Source organism: Rhyacophila brunnea, unplaced genomic scaffold (assembly GCF_057557595.1).
Source record: "Rhyacophila brunnea isolate RB1 unplaced genomic scaffold, BYU_Rbru_1.0 scaffold_1, whole genome shotgun sequence".
In the NCBI taxonomy this organism is placed as follows: domain Eukaryota; kingdom Metazoa; phylum Arthropoda; class Insecta; order Trichoptera; family Rhyacophilidae; genus Rhyacophila; species Rhyacophila brunnea.
In genome coordinates, this window is record NW_028232751.1 from 13,000,795 (window position 1) to 13,018,797 (window position 18,003).

An 18,003-nucleotide genomic window follows, 5' to 3' on the forward strand; every position below is an offset into this window, starting at 1 on the left:
TCTTCGAGTGGGACAAGCAGAGGTATAGTTATATAAACATGCAATGAGTTTACGATTGAAAACTGTTGACGTGGCGGCGGTTGAATTGTAACTAAACAATTATTGGTGATGTGTCTTTTGACATAAATGATTGGAGAGGTATATGTCCGGGAATATTTGGTAAAAGTTTTATGACAATATTGGTGCAAACAATGTTTATTTAAATTTTGCATAAATAGTCGAAACTCCCTTTTCAAAAAAAGGAATATAAATGCCATCTACATGCTAAGTAAATCGTGTTTATTTAGGTTGGAACCTCTGACTGGTGACGATGTGGTGACAGACTGTGAAATAAAAATGCAAGAAGCGGATGAGTTGATGTACTTCAAAGGGGACGAGGACATGTCAGAGCAAGCCACTCTGCTGGTTAAGGGACCACAGCTGCTGGCCGTGCTTAGCGACCTGGAGAAGTCTTCCGAGGTCATCCAGATGCAAATATCTCCTGACTATCCGCATTTTACCATTACCACAGTTGGGCCTCAGGTAAGAGATAATTTAATTCATCTAATTCAGGAATTGGGGAATGAGGTAAAAATTTGATTCCCCAAAACAATGCAAATTGACGTCTACTATATAATATGGGAAATATGTATCTGTCCAACTTTTAAAGTTGTACGCGTCATGTGGAAATGACTGATATGCTGCTGCCTTTTGCAAATAACCTACCTACCTTTGTGTACAATATCTTTTCCCTTTGAAAACAACGAACAGAAATCGCTTGGATCTCGAAGACAGCATCCGAGTTGCAACACAAAAAACCAAAAACTATACATATTAATACTATTGTATCAATGTTGTTTTTATCAAAGACGCTATTCTTCAAAAGCCTGGAGTGGAGATGTTTCTAGAGTTTTGTGACCTCAACTAAAAATTGATGACGCCCTATAGAATATATTACCGTACTGGCAGAAGTTGGTAGGTGACAAAATTGAGAAAAATGAGTCAAGTGTACAGCGAGATTTTTGAGTATCAAATCTTCGTCTGGAATAACTCAGTAGGTGAAATTTTTATTCCAGTTTGTCAAAAATAGCAATTTATTTTATCAGTAAGTACATTAATGCAAATTATACACAAGCAATTGTTAGTAAAGTCACTTCCCGTTAAAAGCCACTCATAATATTCTTTACTATCAAGAAAATAGACTGGAAGAAGTTGGTAGGTGTGCACTTACTGATTTATGCCTGACAGCAATGTGTCGAACGTCAATCTTACGTATATGTCAGTTCGCTGTAATTGTCAGTAATTGGGCATTCAACGTTAATAAATCTCTCCGTAAAAATGGATTCCCATAAAAAACCAAGAAAGGAAGAGATCATGAAATGCCAGGCAAATTGCATAAAGAAGTTAATTTTGATACATGTAGATTTCGATGCACAAATATACCTATTTTCTGGAAATGAGATTTGTCGATCATTTTGGTGTTTAGATTATTCAAGACAAAAGGATTACCTTAATAATATTAATGAAAATTCTCCTGTTCGAAAAAAAATGCGAATATTAGACCGAATCATAAATTATCCAGATCATATTACTTGGAAAACAATGGAACTGCTCATCGTGTGTGTCAAAAATTCTTTATGAGCACTTTGCACATTAGTGATGGACCTATAATAAATGCGTTCAAGGCAAAAAAATCCTTAGGTCTAAATGGAAAACCTGACCAACGAGGAAAACACACCCCAAAAACAAAACCCCCGAAGAAACGGTCACTAGGGTTAAAAATCACATTTAAAAGTTTCCTGTGACTGAATCACATTATTGCCGGAAAACAACTTCGAAAAAATATTTCGATGCGTCACTCTCTATTGCTAAAGTGTACGAGTTATAAATGTTGCTGAATATAAGGACGAGAAAGTTGTCTCTCCTCTCAAAACCTCTCGTTTTATAAACCAAAAAAGATCTCTGCACTCTTTGTCAAATGTATCAAAATGCAATTGGTACAGAAAGAGCTTCTTTAGAGGTTGAATATCAATGTCATAAGCTGAGATAGGTGGAATGTAATGAAGCAAAAGAAATTGATAAAATTAATAAAAAAATCGATGCGAGACAGATCGTAATTTCATATCTGCTACATTTATTTTGACATGCAAAGTATTTTGCAAATTCCTTCTAATTCAATTTCCCAAATGTATTATTCAAGGAAAAATAATGTTTATAACTTGACCGTCTACGAAGCTGTTTCACCAAACGATGCATATTGCATCTCTTGGACTAAATTGAATGGAAAAAGAGGAAGTGCTTTATTTTACTGGATTAAGCAGCTGCTTTCTGAAATTCACTACATGAGATTATTCTATGATACATGCGGCGGATAGAAAAGAAATCAGAATATTGCAGCACTTCTCCTACATATCGTAACTACCACAGAAATATATACAATCGAGCAAATATTCCTAGAATCAGGTCATACACATATGTAACTAGATTCTGCCCACAGCGCAATCGAACATAGAAAAAACATGTGTCTGGGTATTCTATGATTGATTTGCTGAATATTTTCCGCTCTGTCCGTTCCACGAGAAATCGTAAATCTGCTCGCCCTCATAAGACAAAGCAGTTAGTTTTTCTGAAATTTTCGATTTTGCCGCATTACGCAAGGGTACAATTAGTAATAGAAAAATAGATGAGGATAGAAACACAGTTTATTGGCTAAAAATAAAATGTTTAAAATTTGAAAAATAATATAATAATTCAATATCAATACGATCTTAATGGTGAATATAAAAAAATATTTACGAAAATTACAAGAAGTAGAGCCGCAAGAAGTCTTGAATCTGGAAATAATTTAAACAAAGTCTACTTCCTATATCGATTGCTAAGAAAAAGGATCTCGAACGACTTAGGAATGATTTCAACAGAACTGCATGGATGGTATAAAAGTTTACCGGTGGACACACTTCCAGAAACGGAAACAGAAGATAACGAGGAAAATATAGATTTTTTTTACCTTAAGTCAATATTTTTGTGGTTTAATTTTTATAATAATTTTTTTAAGATTGATTGTGACTTTACAACATTTTTCTGTTTAAATAAATGTGCCAATGATTCTGTAACTTGTGATTTTTTTTTTGTGAAAACATTGTTTCCATATCGACAACCTTTTTATGTTTATTTATTTATTTCACATCCATTTATGTCGAATTTTATAATATTTTTACATGTTAATGTTGATATTTTATTATAATTTGATTTCATTTCATCTATCCACTGGTTATTTCTAATTCACATCTTAGTATCTATTCTTATACTTGCACTCATTCTTTGAGAAGCAAAACTTTGTAAGTGCAACCTTTTAAATAAAAACCTATAAAATGAATATCATTTGTTCATTTATTTATACCAAACTTTATTTGTATCAGATTAGCATAAATCAATTTATATTTTGAAATTATAACGATCAACGAAACCGTATATATTGAAGCTAGAGGCTCTATCCTAAAAGTTCAAATTTTCATTTGCTGTTTTCTCAGAACTATCAATATGTTACTTACCAACTTCTGCCAGTACGGTGACGATATTATGTATTAACATTGATGATAATTTTGTCTTGTTTCCTTAAGATGAGTCCCGAGTGGAAATTTCCAAGACATCGGACATGTTCCACAGTTTTTTCTGCGAGGAAGCCGTCAACCTTCGTTATAAGTTCTCTCACCTCCGGCTCATCATGAGGGCCCTCTCGATGGCTTCCCAGGTTTGTAATTGTACTTCGAGTTACTTCAGTGGTGAAGGGTGGAAATAGGCTGTTAAAATCTGACATAAATGGTGCACACTAAAGTTTGTCAGTCATATGTATGTTTTCATTACAACAAATTGCAAATAGTGTTGGTCTGAGACTATAAATACATCTAGACGCAACCCGTTGCATTGCTAAATGAAGCCGCGTGCCTTGCGTTTGGTTTGTGGGCGAGCAAACGCATTCGTCTACAATGTTCGAGACCATAGACCATTTCGCTAGTGCTCGCACTAGACGCTCAGAATTAAAATATAATTTTCTATTTTTTTACGTTATATAGTATTTTTAAGCGGTCAAAATGCAACCATTAGATAAAGATATCCATAATTTAAGTTATTTTAAAGAAACACTAGGTCACTGATATTAAAATATATAATAATATACAAATAAATTATCACGGACATGTATCAACTTACCTATGAAACGTAATACCATCTTCTTCCTTATCAGTACGGCTACACCACATTTTAAGACAACACACAGAACCATCTTTTCTACTTAATTAACTAAAAATATTTACCACTGACTTTATGTTTAACACAAAAAATAACAATTTTAGCAACACGAGCTCGTAGGTTATCGACGCTATGTGAAGCGTTTCGCCCCGATTTGCCGGCGATACTTTTGGAAACTAGCTCACACATATGTAGACCTTTTATCTTCCTCTAGCGCGTTTCGCAGAGATTGTAAGGGTGCCGAATACTTTCTCACTCGCACTCATGCATCGTTTTTGTTCAGGCCTTGGTTTTGGTTCATTTTTAAAATTCAATTAAACCTGCGTAAGACAAAATACGTAATTCTAAAAATATTCGTCTATTTACAAAATATCTAAAATTATGTCAATAGATTATAAATAATTTTAGATATTTTATAGATTCAAGAATAATTTTTTTTTAACCTATTACGGTTTGAATTAGGCAGGGCTTAATGAATTTACAAAAACTAACTATGCATGTACCATCTGTAATATTATGTATTCTTAATTCAATGAAAACAAATAATTACGACTGAAAAAATGTGTATTATTTTTGTTTGATTGTCCATAGCGTATCCAAACTGTTACGGTTTGGTTAATTGTAGAGTGTGAACGAACAACGATGAATGGCACATTTGCAAAATAAAATATACAATAAATAAAACAAATAAAATTATTATTTTATTTCAAAGATGTAGTTATTCATACAGGGTACACAATTGAATAATAATTTATTATAAAAATAATCCTTAATTAAAAAATCAATAAGCAATAATTCCTGTAGGAGAATAATGATGAACAGCATAGCATGTATGTGCCTTATAGCGTTTTTCTTGCGAATAAAATTTTTATACGAGAACAACGATGAACAGCACGTGCCGTACAGCATTGTTCTTGTGCATGATTAATCAACTAAGAATATTAGTCTAAGAAAATAGGTCATGTATTTGTGACATTCATCATTATTCTACTCTACTTTTGGCGGCTATTTCCCTGGAATTATGACTTCTTTCTTAGAAATATCTTGGTACATTATATCTTAGTATGTATCCAAGTCTTTGAGCTTTTTGTTTACTTTCAGGTGGCTATGAAGTGTGACTCTCGAGGAGTGTTGCTGGTGCAGGAGATGATTGAAAAGGAAGGGCAGCATCAGATGTTCATCGAGTACCACATAATCCCACTCGTTCTGGACGGCGATGACGACACAGAGGAAGCAGAAGCAGACTAATGCATCTATTCATACAAGTTTGTGAAATAAATGTGGATTTAATGTCTGACTGATGATATTGTGTCACTGCTTTGGAATTACAAGGTTGTATAGTACCTACTCATGTCATGTTGGTTCAAAAGGTTATGTTAGGATCTTTAGGCGATAAGATTAGTAATATTGCTGATTACAATGATACAAGCTGATTGCATTCCTCTCGGTTGTGTGCGTTGGACTGGCGCTAGCGTCTAGCTTTCGAAGAAGTAGATTTGTCTAATGTTTCTTCTTCCTGTCCTGCATTTATGATTATTAGTTAATTTACATCACACATTCTTGTTTGTCGCCTTGTCCACTTATTTTGTTTTTTTGTCCTCTACGGGCTATGCCCACCATGCACCTCTCCATACCGTGGTGTGTTATCCCAAGTGTCTGGACTTCTTGTTTACTGAGAGTCCATATTATTTTTAATGACTAGATCCTTTCATTTATGTTCATATGATAACGCCAAGAAAAATGGGAGGTCACTAATGAGAATTGGTTCATACAATCTTGTGATATATTCCTTGCAGTGAAACTAGTCTAAAGTTAATGAACACCTTGTGTGCCTAACATGTTTATAATATATGTTTTTGTCATATTTTCTTATGTTATCTATATATATATATTTATGTAAACCAGGGGTTGACAAATGTTTTAATAATTGTGTGTTAAGCTCTAATGAATAATCTGCGTTGTCGTATTTACAGGTTGTTTTACATTCAGAAAGACATACTTTTTTTAAGTAAGTCAAGCCTACCGATTATGTACCATCAATCTCTGTTTTCATTATTATCCGAAAAATGAAGGCATCGCATTATCAACAAAAATGGATTCCTTGACATTATTTGTCCAATGAATATTGGAATACTGAACAATCGATAAGTTTTCCAGTAATCCTGTAATCTGGTGAGTTGGAATTGTGCCAGTATGTAAAAGATATCATTATCAGTATCTAAAAGAAATGGTAATGAATAGAATTTACTTTGTATGGCTGTCTGTCTAGGCCGAGCTAAATGCATTCTCGCAATGTAATCGGAAGGTGAGAAAATCGGCGGCTTAAAGTAATGTTCTAAAGTTTATTATTTTTTATTATTAGGTGAAATTACAAGTTAAGGAAGTTGCCTCATTTACAACGGCAACATTAGTTAGAACAATAATAATTCTCCTTAAACAATATATTCATTATTTGGTCAAGTCCAAGTCAAGTTGAATGCACAGCGTCTGCCATTTTTCTAGATACAACTGTTTTATCACTTTATTGTAGGATTTTGCGAAATCGCTCAATGCACTCCCGAGAACCTTGTTCCTATTTTGATAGTTACAACCGTCCGATATCATTACAATTTCTTTGTATTCGTTGGACAATTTTCTTAAATAGTCAATAATGCAAGATGTGAATTCATTGGCCGTTATATTACCATCTGCTTCATGCCAAGCATAAAGAATTACATCTGCATCATTTAACTGATGGATGGTAAAGTTGTGAAGTTGAAGTTTTTGTTTGTAATATGCGGATGATGCTAATATCTTCGGACATAGCAAAACACTTTGAAAATCCATGGTGATGACCATTCTTTTGCTGTTGGCACTTTCTTTAGCTTCACCCTTGGCAATACGACCTTCTTCCTTTTTATTTATGTTTAATTCATAATCTTATTCGTTTACATTGTCGAGCTTGAATCCGAACACCATACTTTCTATTGGAGGAAGCTCTACAATAGTGGTTGGGTACTAAAGGTATTGGATTGAGCCATTTCCTGACGTCCTTGATTTTATCTTGTCGATGTCCCTTGGTAAATGATACTTCATGTACACTGCTTGGAGTGCTGTTTTCTATATAGTTATTTGGAAGTGTCCAAATTGTCCATTTGTTTTGTCCATCGTTTATAAATATCTTCTTTTATGCCAAATGTGTTAAGGAAAAAAATCCGACACTCTTTGTATTTTTCTCCTTTTTCGTTTGGAAGGTAATTGTCGTGCCCATCCTCATCATCTCCATCTCCAATAAAGTGTCTTCATCATCTCCAATAAATAAACTAACTATATCCATCACATTTTCAGAATTGTTTGGTGCTACGCAAACACCAATGTTACCTAAAAATGGTTCAATATGCGGTGGATTGTCTATTTCAGACCATTCCATGACTGATTTGTAACGGTATCACTGGTACCCTTCTCGTGCGAGGGAACTCTTCACTATCGCTGTCGCTGCCTAATTCAGGTAAATCTTCACCAGAATAGGCAGATAAATTATCGGCAAAATTTCGTCATCGCTTTCATAATTGTCTGAAGCCATTTTTGAAAGATTAAATAAAATATCGATTATTTAATAATATTTCAATTGTAAAAACACACCCGTTCTATAGCGCCGTATTTCAAAACTGAAAATTCAATACTGATATTCAATATAGATTGTAGTAGATTACAGACATCATTGGTTTTGCTCCGCTCGCATACCAGCGTTATCTGACCACACAATATTACAAGTGCGAAGAATGCATTCCGTCGATCACGAATTGTCGTCTTTTCACTCGCTCACAAAGGATAATATTATAGTATGTGAAGGAGGCATATGTATTTATCACACATCATAAAAATATTCATATAATCGCATTCACAGTACAGCAAACAAACCATGTTTAAAGAATACATTGATGTTTCACAAAATGTTGTCTTCCTGCTCACCCATCAAAAAATAAACAAGTGTGAAAAGAAGACGGATTTAGTTTCAGCATTCTTATAGTCTACAGAATTACAGTTCGCCGATTTATTGACTCTAAACAAATTTCCTTATTACGTACAAGCTCTCATATGGGCTGCGCAAGAGTGTGTGTGTGTAAGTAAATGAAACGACGGTGTGTAGTTTGAAACATTTTCAAGTTGTTGACATAAAATATTCGTATGCAATAATCGGGTAGAAATACCTTACCCGCACTTCAAATGGAGCCGGTGTAAAAGGTATTTCTACCCGTCCCGCCGACATGCACCAGTACGGCGCGCGGGTAGAAATACCCTTCCCGCTTAAAATGTGTTAATTTGAAAACAGAAATTGATTAATAAATAATGAAAAAGTATGGTTTTATTACTATTATGTATATGTATGGCGGTACCTTGCACGCCGTGAATTTTATTGCAAAAATAAAACTTTCTAATAATATCATTTTTGAAAATGTATTAGTTTATTTATAAAAATTTACCAAATAAATGAAGAGTGTGCCGATTATGCCGCCATTTATCCATAATAATAAAATTAAAATGTTTATAGCACATCAGGGTAATGGGCACATACGGACTAAATTATATGTCAAAAGTAATTGTTTATGTAAGTTTATTATTAAAAGTATGTACACACACTAAGATTTAAACTGAAACTAGATTTGACTTCTATCGTATTGACTCCCCGGAAGTCCGGGTAGGGAGGGGAGTCGGGGCCGCACACGCCGATCCGACCTCCGCGCTCAACTCTCCAGTCGACCGGGCGTCAATGTCGCCCTGGTAGCGTGCCTTCGGTCGGTACGAGTGAGTCACACGACCAGCTTCCACCCTTCGACTAGCTCAGTGATTTAAATAGTTCAGGGCGGTCAATAGAAGCTGGTTTTTAGTTTGGTAGAGCACGTTCAGTGTACTGTAGGTCTTGACAGTTGGTGTAAATATAGGACGTCGGGGTGATAAAAATGATGAACGCACCAATTAATCGACGCAAAGGTCAACAGTGTTTATTATTAATTAGGGTTCACAAAAAGTTACATACACAACACAATTCACAATTATTAAGTTTTCACAGCTTATAATGTTACAGGCACATTTGAGATCAAAGGTCGGTCAAAAGATCGCTGAATATTAATTAAATTTTTACGGGTCGATTCATTTATATTTTTTTTCACAGTGATAGCTCGGCTACACTATTATTTATAGAAGGGTTATCTGAGTTAATTTCTTCGATTTTTAAATTCTTCAGACAGCTATGGGCCTTGTGTAGACAACGAAAAATGAACAGATCGTGAGCCACGTCACTTAACTGATACGAGAAGTCGGTACGTACTCGATCACTTTTGACTAACCGGATAGATTCCTGTCGATACAGAAATCGTTTTAAAAGAAAGTAGGTAAACAGCACAAATTATATTTTTTTCACAGAGTCGACTCTAAGCGGGTCACGAAGCCCGTCAGGGGTCGAAGGCTGGATCTTCCTGCCTTGCCAGCCTGGACACCTACCGCGGCCATGTCTCCTTTTTTTGGTTTTATCGCTGTCCCTCTCAATCTACCCCCGAACATTCACCCCTCTCTATCATTCTGGCCCGCGGCGGGTACCTTCGGCTTTTACCCGCCATGGGTTTTTTTACCCGCCAGGTAGCCGTGTTACTGAATTCGGGGAATTGGGCTCAAAAGGAACAGCATTAGGTATGGTTTTTTAAAAAAACTAAAATTATTCCCTTCGAGACTCGGATCATACTAATCTTGCGTGACCAACCTTTATCTCGCCCATCTGGTAATTTGAACATTTATAGTTTATTAATACAAAGCATCTTATTTATAGAGCGGCGATAGAAGGACTTTGGCTTGGCGGACTATAAGAACCATGAATGTGGCATCCATATCTTCGCTCGTACTTTACCCTAAAGGGGTCCTCCATTCACGTAGAAACGTGGAGGTATCAATATGATGCGGTCTCAAAACAAGTATCCACGCAGAGAGTCACTTTGCACCAATGACATATTAAATGGGCAACTCATTTCATATCGGCGAGCATGAGAAATAGTGCATGAAACTCATTCACAGATGTATAGGTAGACGTCACGTGACCATATGACGTTGCATTTCCATCATACGATATCAGGCTTCGAGAATTTTGAGTAATATAGCCTTTATTGTAATGGCGTATTACTGTCATCGTGTTAGAAATAGATTCTCGGGTTACTTAAATCTTCTCGGAGATTCGACGCAAGTCAGTGAAACACTTCCAGGCGCAAACTGGGAATTTTGCCCTTAATTAATAACTTTATATATTTATATTATTATTCATTTTGTTGCGCCGTGTATAATAAATAAATGCCTTTTATCAATTAATAACACAGTTTCGAAGTATGAATACAAAAGTAAGTAGGTACCTATGATAATAATATAAGAGAACGGAGGTAGATAAATATAACAAAAAAAAAAAATAGTTAAACACAATTAAATTTTAATTGAACGCCATTTATTCGAGATAAAAACAAGTTATAAAAATATGTTTTATTGTATGTTTGACGTATGTACCTTCGCACATTTATTTTCAAACAGGCGATACCAGTTTCATCATTACGACATTTTCAACTGAAAGTTGATCCGTGGAAAATGTATAACAACGAAACCTGTATATTATCAAATCATGGTAATGATAACAATGGTATTGTTAATTTAATTACTATGACATAAACAATGAAAACAAAAAATATCAAGAAACAAGTTATAAAAAATACACGATAAGCAGACCAAACGTTGCTTAGGAGCGCCACATTATGAGAGGCGCCAAATTATGAAAGAAATACGAATATTACGTAGTTTTGAGAAAAGTTGTTTGTCCATACAAAATATTCTTTGCTATGGCGCCAACAAACCATACAGTGTACAAATAAATATCAACGAATATGTAGTTAGATTTTCACGTTTTGATCATATTGCTTATCTTTGCTTAAGATGTTTGAGATTAAACAATAACATATGATGGTTATTGAATTGCAATATAATAATTTGGTATATTTGACGCGGCGTTTAATAAGAATATTTTGAAACTGAAAATTGACCGTTGAAAATGTTTTAATGACAAAACGAGTATCAGTTTATTAGGGAAAATATTATTTCAGCATGAAAATGATTACAATTCTATTACTGTTTATTTAAATATTATAGAATCATAACAAGAAATGACAATAAAATCAAGAATCAAGTTATAAAAAATACACGATTAACGTTATATTATAGGTGCATGTTTTAATAATTCAGAGAGCAAGCAAACAGAGAAAACAACAGAAAGTAAATAGAAATATTCATAAAAAGTAAATGGAGCACATGATATGAGATTAATAACGAAACCAGTATCGGTTTATTGGCAAACATAAAAAGTGGAAAATACTATTCAAGTATGACAATGATAACAATTCTATTACGATTCATTATGGCGTTCTAAGAAGAAATAACCGTAATGAACAACAATAATTAAGTTAACAGATAAAACAGAAGAAAGTAAATGGAAATATTCGGGAGTAAAAAAAAACAGATGATATCTTTAATTTAAAATATAGTTCTGCATGCAATTAACTAAGTAAATATATTTAAAAAAAAAAAAAAAAAAACGCCGTCATAAAAAGTTAGGACTAATCAGGAAAATGAAACGAGGAGAACACATTTTTTGTACTCGTTAAACGCTTTGAAAATGTAATAATTTATTGTATATTTGCCGTTTAGTATTTATTTTTTGCCTAATTGTATCTATTTTTGCTATATAGTGTAATCTAACGTTTGTATACTTACATATTATGGCTCGAATCAAGTGTAACCTATGATTATATAAAGCAGGTTGTAACGTAGAATGATTATCTATAGAATGAAAAATATTTGACCCCACAAATAGTGCCAAAATGTACGTTGTTATGTGATCCATTGTATGCTTTGGCAATATTGATTTTCCGTCATTTTCTTTCATAAGTCGTCGTATTACAGATTCGCTTTTAAAACAGGTTTGGAAGACATCATCAGATGGGTAGCACAAATTTCCCATATCTTTTAGAGTAATTAGTTTATGGAACCACATTTTAGTGGGCGATACAAGAGTTGTGATACATTCCTCACACTTTAATTGTTTTAGTAAACATTTCACAACGAACCCGGATATATAAGAAATAATTTGATGCGTGTTGTGTGAGAATGTCTGTTGTGTAGTATCCGTGTTTAATTTTTGGCATATTGGATCAATTGCCATCATATGTAATGTTTCATCAAATGACATCTCAGACTCCTCATTGCCATCGTCAAAGCGATATTTTTCCGATGTTCTATTTATACTGTCAATCGGTGATGACGAGCAATTTAAAATTGTAATGTGTTCTAGCTCTAAGTGATTGAGTATCTTTTTGAATGCTTTTTAAATTGAAGAGCATTTGGATTGTTATTATGGCCACCTTGTTTCCTAATATTACCAAAGAATAATTCGATATGATCCTGACTAAGTTTATACGTACGGATATATTCTACATATTTTTCCTTATCTACTAAATCATAACACAAACTCTTTAAACTATTTATGCAAACAAGTAATCCTAAGAATCCTTTTTTTTTCTGCTATCAATTATGGATCTGATCGATTCAGAATATTGTATATGTTTTATATTATTTATCTTTACTGTTTTCTTGGTTCGGACTGATATTTTTAATGATTAAATGTATTCTGAAGTTTTTTCTAATAACGTTAAAATCTCAACCCTATTAATGTCAGTAATAGGACATTTATATCCCTTTAGTTTGAAGTTGCGGGAGTTGAGGATATCAAACAAATTGTTAAAAATTGTTATAAATTGGCAAGTGGGTTCAGAATTTTTAAATTCAGGGTTTTTTAAAGTATCTCTACATAGCTCAATTGCTGTGGAAACGCTTTGGCTTAACAATTGCGTTGCAAGTTTTACTTTCATTATTTGATTCCTGAAAAGTATGTGTTTCGATGTTATTTTATTCGCGAAATTTAATCCTGCTTCATCTTGAATTTTGTTTAGTTCCACAAGATATTTCGAATTTATTTCCTTACCGTCTTTGTCATAAATAATTTTTTCGCATTCTAAACAATTCCTAACTAACTTAATCATATGGCATGGATCCAAAAATATAGCAACTTTTTTTTGGGTTGATGCGTGTTTGAACGTTGTCTGTAGATTGTTTGGGTCATCAATTTTACAACCCAGAATTTTCATGGCTGACATATTGGCATGACAACCATCAAACGTTATTGATACTGCTTCGATGCCAGCCTCATGACATTTTTCCAAGCAAATTTTTAATATATTGGCCCTTTCTTCTCCATTAAGGCCATTAATTAAGAAATATCCCACTGGTAGCTTCCATTCTTCGTTAATGCAAACCAGCAACAGGACATAGGCTTCTGTTGCTAGTTGTTGGCAATCACCTTCCACTCCCATCCCCATGTTTACGAAGCCGATGTACTTTTTCCCATCCCATATTTTTTGATGCCTTCGTCAACCATTATACTACATATAATTTTGTTTTTACTACTAAGGGATTTCCGTTTTAAAGAATCGAATGCTTCAGCGGTAAAACCAGGTTCTCCGTTGATGCTCTTATACCACCTCGACAACGTGGAGGAGTGCGGCATGCACGTGTCAAATACGCGTCTTATATATTTATACGCCGATGGTGAGTAAAAATTTATTGTCAGTGCAAACTTTCGCAAGGCTACCGGATACTTCTTAAAAGGTTGTTTCTTGTTTTTATTATTTTTTAAATACATACAGTGAAAAAGTTCTGCAGTTTCTGCATTTGTAGACAGTTTGGACACGTTCGCTTAAATATCGCTATTTCTTAATATCTGCAATTATATTTTTCAACGATGAATTTTTTTTCTTCAATCTGTTATTTTGTCGCTATAATAGTCTTATTCTGTTTAAAAATCTCTTATTTGCTTCCGACTTTCGTTTTAAAGCTTTTCTGAGTCGGGTTTTGCGAGGAGTTTCAAAAATGGTCATGTTTATTTTTTCATTTTTTTGCATGCTACTGTTTTTATCTACTTCCACATCGTTGTTTAATTCAAAAAAAGGTTTGTCCAGTATTTTTGAGATACCCTAACGTGGACAAAAAAATATTTATAAGCAATTTATCAATAATATTCAGAATGAATTAACCTATTGTCACCGGCCTTCGTTGGTGAGACGAATTCGGCGGGCCGTGACACTGGGCTTAGGCCAAGAGTGAGGGGCAGGAGACTGAAACACGGATTGTTAGGTCGGCATTTATTGATAGATTACTATTGTATTAACTGTATTAACATGGACTGAGATAATTGAGATTAAGCGAGAGCCAGCACGGGGCGCAGGCGCTGGAGCCACGAGGTAACAGGCACGAGGCGACAAGCTTGTACAATGTCGATTCCACAAGATGGCGGAACACGGCGTTATCGGCAGCTCGCGGCGTGCAGCGATATATCTTAACTCGAAAAATGGCGGATACGGCGGTGTTGGCCCTCGCGGCGTACCGTTATAGATAACTGAACTCACAAGATGGCGGAACACGGCGATTTCGACAACTCGCGGCGTGCAGCGATATATCCAAACTCGACAAATGGCGAATACGGCGATATATCTAAACTCGGAAAATAGTGGACACGGCGGGATCGGCAACTCGCGGCGTCCTAATTAATAACAAGATGGCGGGACACGGCGAGGTTCTGCGAGGACCTTTCGGGGCAACGGGCTGGCGGACAAGAGGGGCGAGCCGGCTGGCGCCGGCCGGTTATATTGCTCACCCAGGCGTCAGTGGTCGTCTCCCTCCTTCCGCGGAACTCTCTCTCTGATGGCGGCGGTTGCGGCCATCCGGTTTCTGTATTGCCATAGTTCGTACCCAGAGAGAACTTATGGCAAAAATAATGTTGTCATCTAAATGGTATTTGCAATGGCTATTTGACTGAAATGAACTGCATAAAGACAATTTTAGGGCGGAGGTAGGCTGAGGTGTCCTTTTGGGAAAACCGATGCTTCGGTCGGCTGCGGTAGTATCCCGGGGGATACCTTTATCTGGTATCACTATGTCGCAATATGTGTACAAATATTTATAGAACTACCATTTATCAATTAATAGTATTATATTCACCTGCGTTGCACCTAAAACGGGGATTTCTATTGACGCGTCTTCTCTGATATCCATATCATCCATATTCACACTTTGGTATTCAATCGGCTGGTCCACTTCGCAAACATTTGCTTGATTTTCAATACAGTCACTATTTTGTGAATCGTCATCGTTATCGAATTCCAATAATGGTGTTTTCGTTTGTATATCAATACACTAAAAGAACAATAAAATTATGTATTATTTTAGTCAACATTTACTTGGCAGAACTCCATTTTACAAAATGAATAAGTACCCAGGTACTTAATATTAAACATCAGAAATTTTGAATTTGGAATATCCGCCGCGACGGAAGTGATTACATACCTAAATCTGAAAAAGTCTGATGATTTTAATATATATAATATATATAAAAAACAGTTTATCATTAGTATTGTGAATGAATTAACCTATGTCGCAATATGTGTACAAATATTTATGGAACTACCATTAATCTATTAATTTTAATATATTCACCTGTGTTGCACCTAAAACGGGGATTTCTATTGGCGCGTCTTCTCCGATATCCATATCATCCATATTCACACTTTGGTATTCAATCGGCGGGTCCACTTCCCTAACATTAGCTTGATTTTCAATACAGTCACTATTTTGTGAATCGTCATCGTTATCGAATTCCAATAATGGTGTTTTCGTTTGTATATCAATATACTAAAACAACAATAAAATTATTTAATGATTCAGTCAGCATTTACTTGGCAGAACTCCATTTTACAAAATGAATAAGTACCCAGGTACTTAATATTAAACATCAGAAATTTTGAATTTGGAATATCCGCCGCGACGGAAGTGATTACATACCTACATCTGAAAAAGTCTGATGATTTTAATATATATACATCCCGCTATCATTACTGCGTCATCTAATAGGACACTTTCATTCAATCTTGTGTCCAACTGTAATTCGGCGTCCGGTATACGGACGCAGTATTGAATTCATGTAATTTTACGTTTTCTCGTCTCCCAAACGCTCATAGAGTCTAAAAACGAAAATAGCCCAGACGCAGTTTTGTTACCTCATAGGATATATTATATATATATATTAATTAATTATTGTATGCGTAATCACCAGCCAAAATTCATTCGTATGTATGTATTCATATGTATTTCAATATTATGTATATATATTCATTTTGTAACAACTATGTAAATTTATGATAGCATTTATATATAGTAAATTTCTTTATAATATTAATTGGATATTTGTATGCAATCTTATAATCACCACTAAAGAAGGCAACCGCATCTTTTGTTAATCGACGAAGTCCATTCCTTGTCGTGATGAAATGTTTTCTATCAAAATGATCAGAATATATTACACATTCATCCGATGGTGTCCAACATGGATCGCATCTTAATACTCTAAGTATATATGTTCAATGTAATCGCCTTTCTGCTTCGCGAGGAACTCTAAAATTTAATGAGAGATAATAATGACAATAAAACCGCTAAATCCATTGACATAATACTACTATTCTCCCTTCTTCATTATTTCACTTTTTAATTTGTAGCGATTCAATTATAAAAATATATACTTCCCAATAAATTTATCGATTTCGCGACAAAAAGTATTTTAAATTAAACAAACGATTTCAAAAAATATGTTTAATTACTTATAATAAATTGAAAATAATATTACCAGTCCGTTTATGCAAATCAATTAGCTGAAATACGGTGCAAACAGTACTACCATATTTGAAAAATTGAACGAATATATACCTTACTGTCATTACAATACGGACCAAATTTATAAATCACCATTTGTGCGTTGAGCCCTTATAGGAACGGAGAAATCATCGCTGCCTGCGTAAAAATGTTCGGCCATTTCTGTCAAATTGTTCTGTCATTGAATTGCATCGAATAAGCGTTCGTCAATATCTAAAAATGGCATTTTATCAATAATAAATAATACTTACACATGAAAAGTTATCCCATCTTTCTTGGAGTGTTTAGTAGATTTTTTTTTACAATTTATTATATTATTATATTAAAATATGAATTTCGCCATCCGGCAGACCCGACACAAAGTGAGTGTCATTTTATTTTCCAGATGATTCGTCCATATAAATGTCATTGGTTCTGCACCACGTACATCAAAAGGGCCAAAATATTTTGATTGCGGTTCAGCTGCCCGAATTCGTAACTATCGACTCGTGTGTGTGAAAACTGTGCGGTATGACAAGTTAGTATCGCCCGTTTCATGCCGTATAGTATAATACCTATTTTGGAAGCCACTCACTAAGGACTATTTTAACTCGCGAGTGACCAGTTGGCAACCTCGCCAAAACTGAGAAAATCGATGTCTAAGAGATGAAACATCAAAAATGAAATGTCAAACGAAATCATTATTTTTGTTGGTTATGTTTGTGTATAATTCCTATAATATTCAATTGATTTAGTATAATATAATATAGATATATGTACGTAGAATATAACCATACATAAATGCGAAACCATATAATATTATTACACTGTAAAACAAGATTTAACAAAATAAACACAGTGTCTTCAATAACATTTATTTTTATGTAGGTATTTTTATTCATTACAAACCATTATAAAACATTAACATAATTAATTGAACTCAAGATAACAGAGTATTAAGTAACATTGTGAATAATA

The 18,003-nt window shown here is 34.4% G+C and overlaps 1 protein-coding gene across 1 annotated transcript; it reads left to right on the forward strand.

Annotated features, from left to right (window-relative positions):
• Window positions 1-336: 336 nt before the first annotated feature.
• LOC147079483 (DNA repair protein Rad1-like) lies at window positions 337-5,475 on the forward strand. The gene is made up of 3 exons (XM_085960789.1): window positions 337-522; window positions 3,605-3,730; window positions 5,329-5,475. The coding sequence occupies exons 1-3, from the start codon at window positions 337-339 to the stop codon at window positions 5,473-5,475; spliced, it is 459 nt and encodes a 152-aa protein (XP_085816915.1).
• Window positions 5,476-18,003: the final 12,528 nt, after the last annotated feature.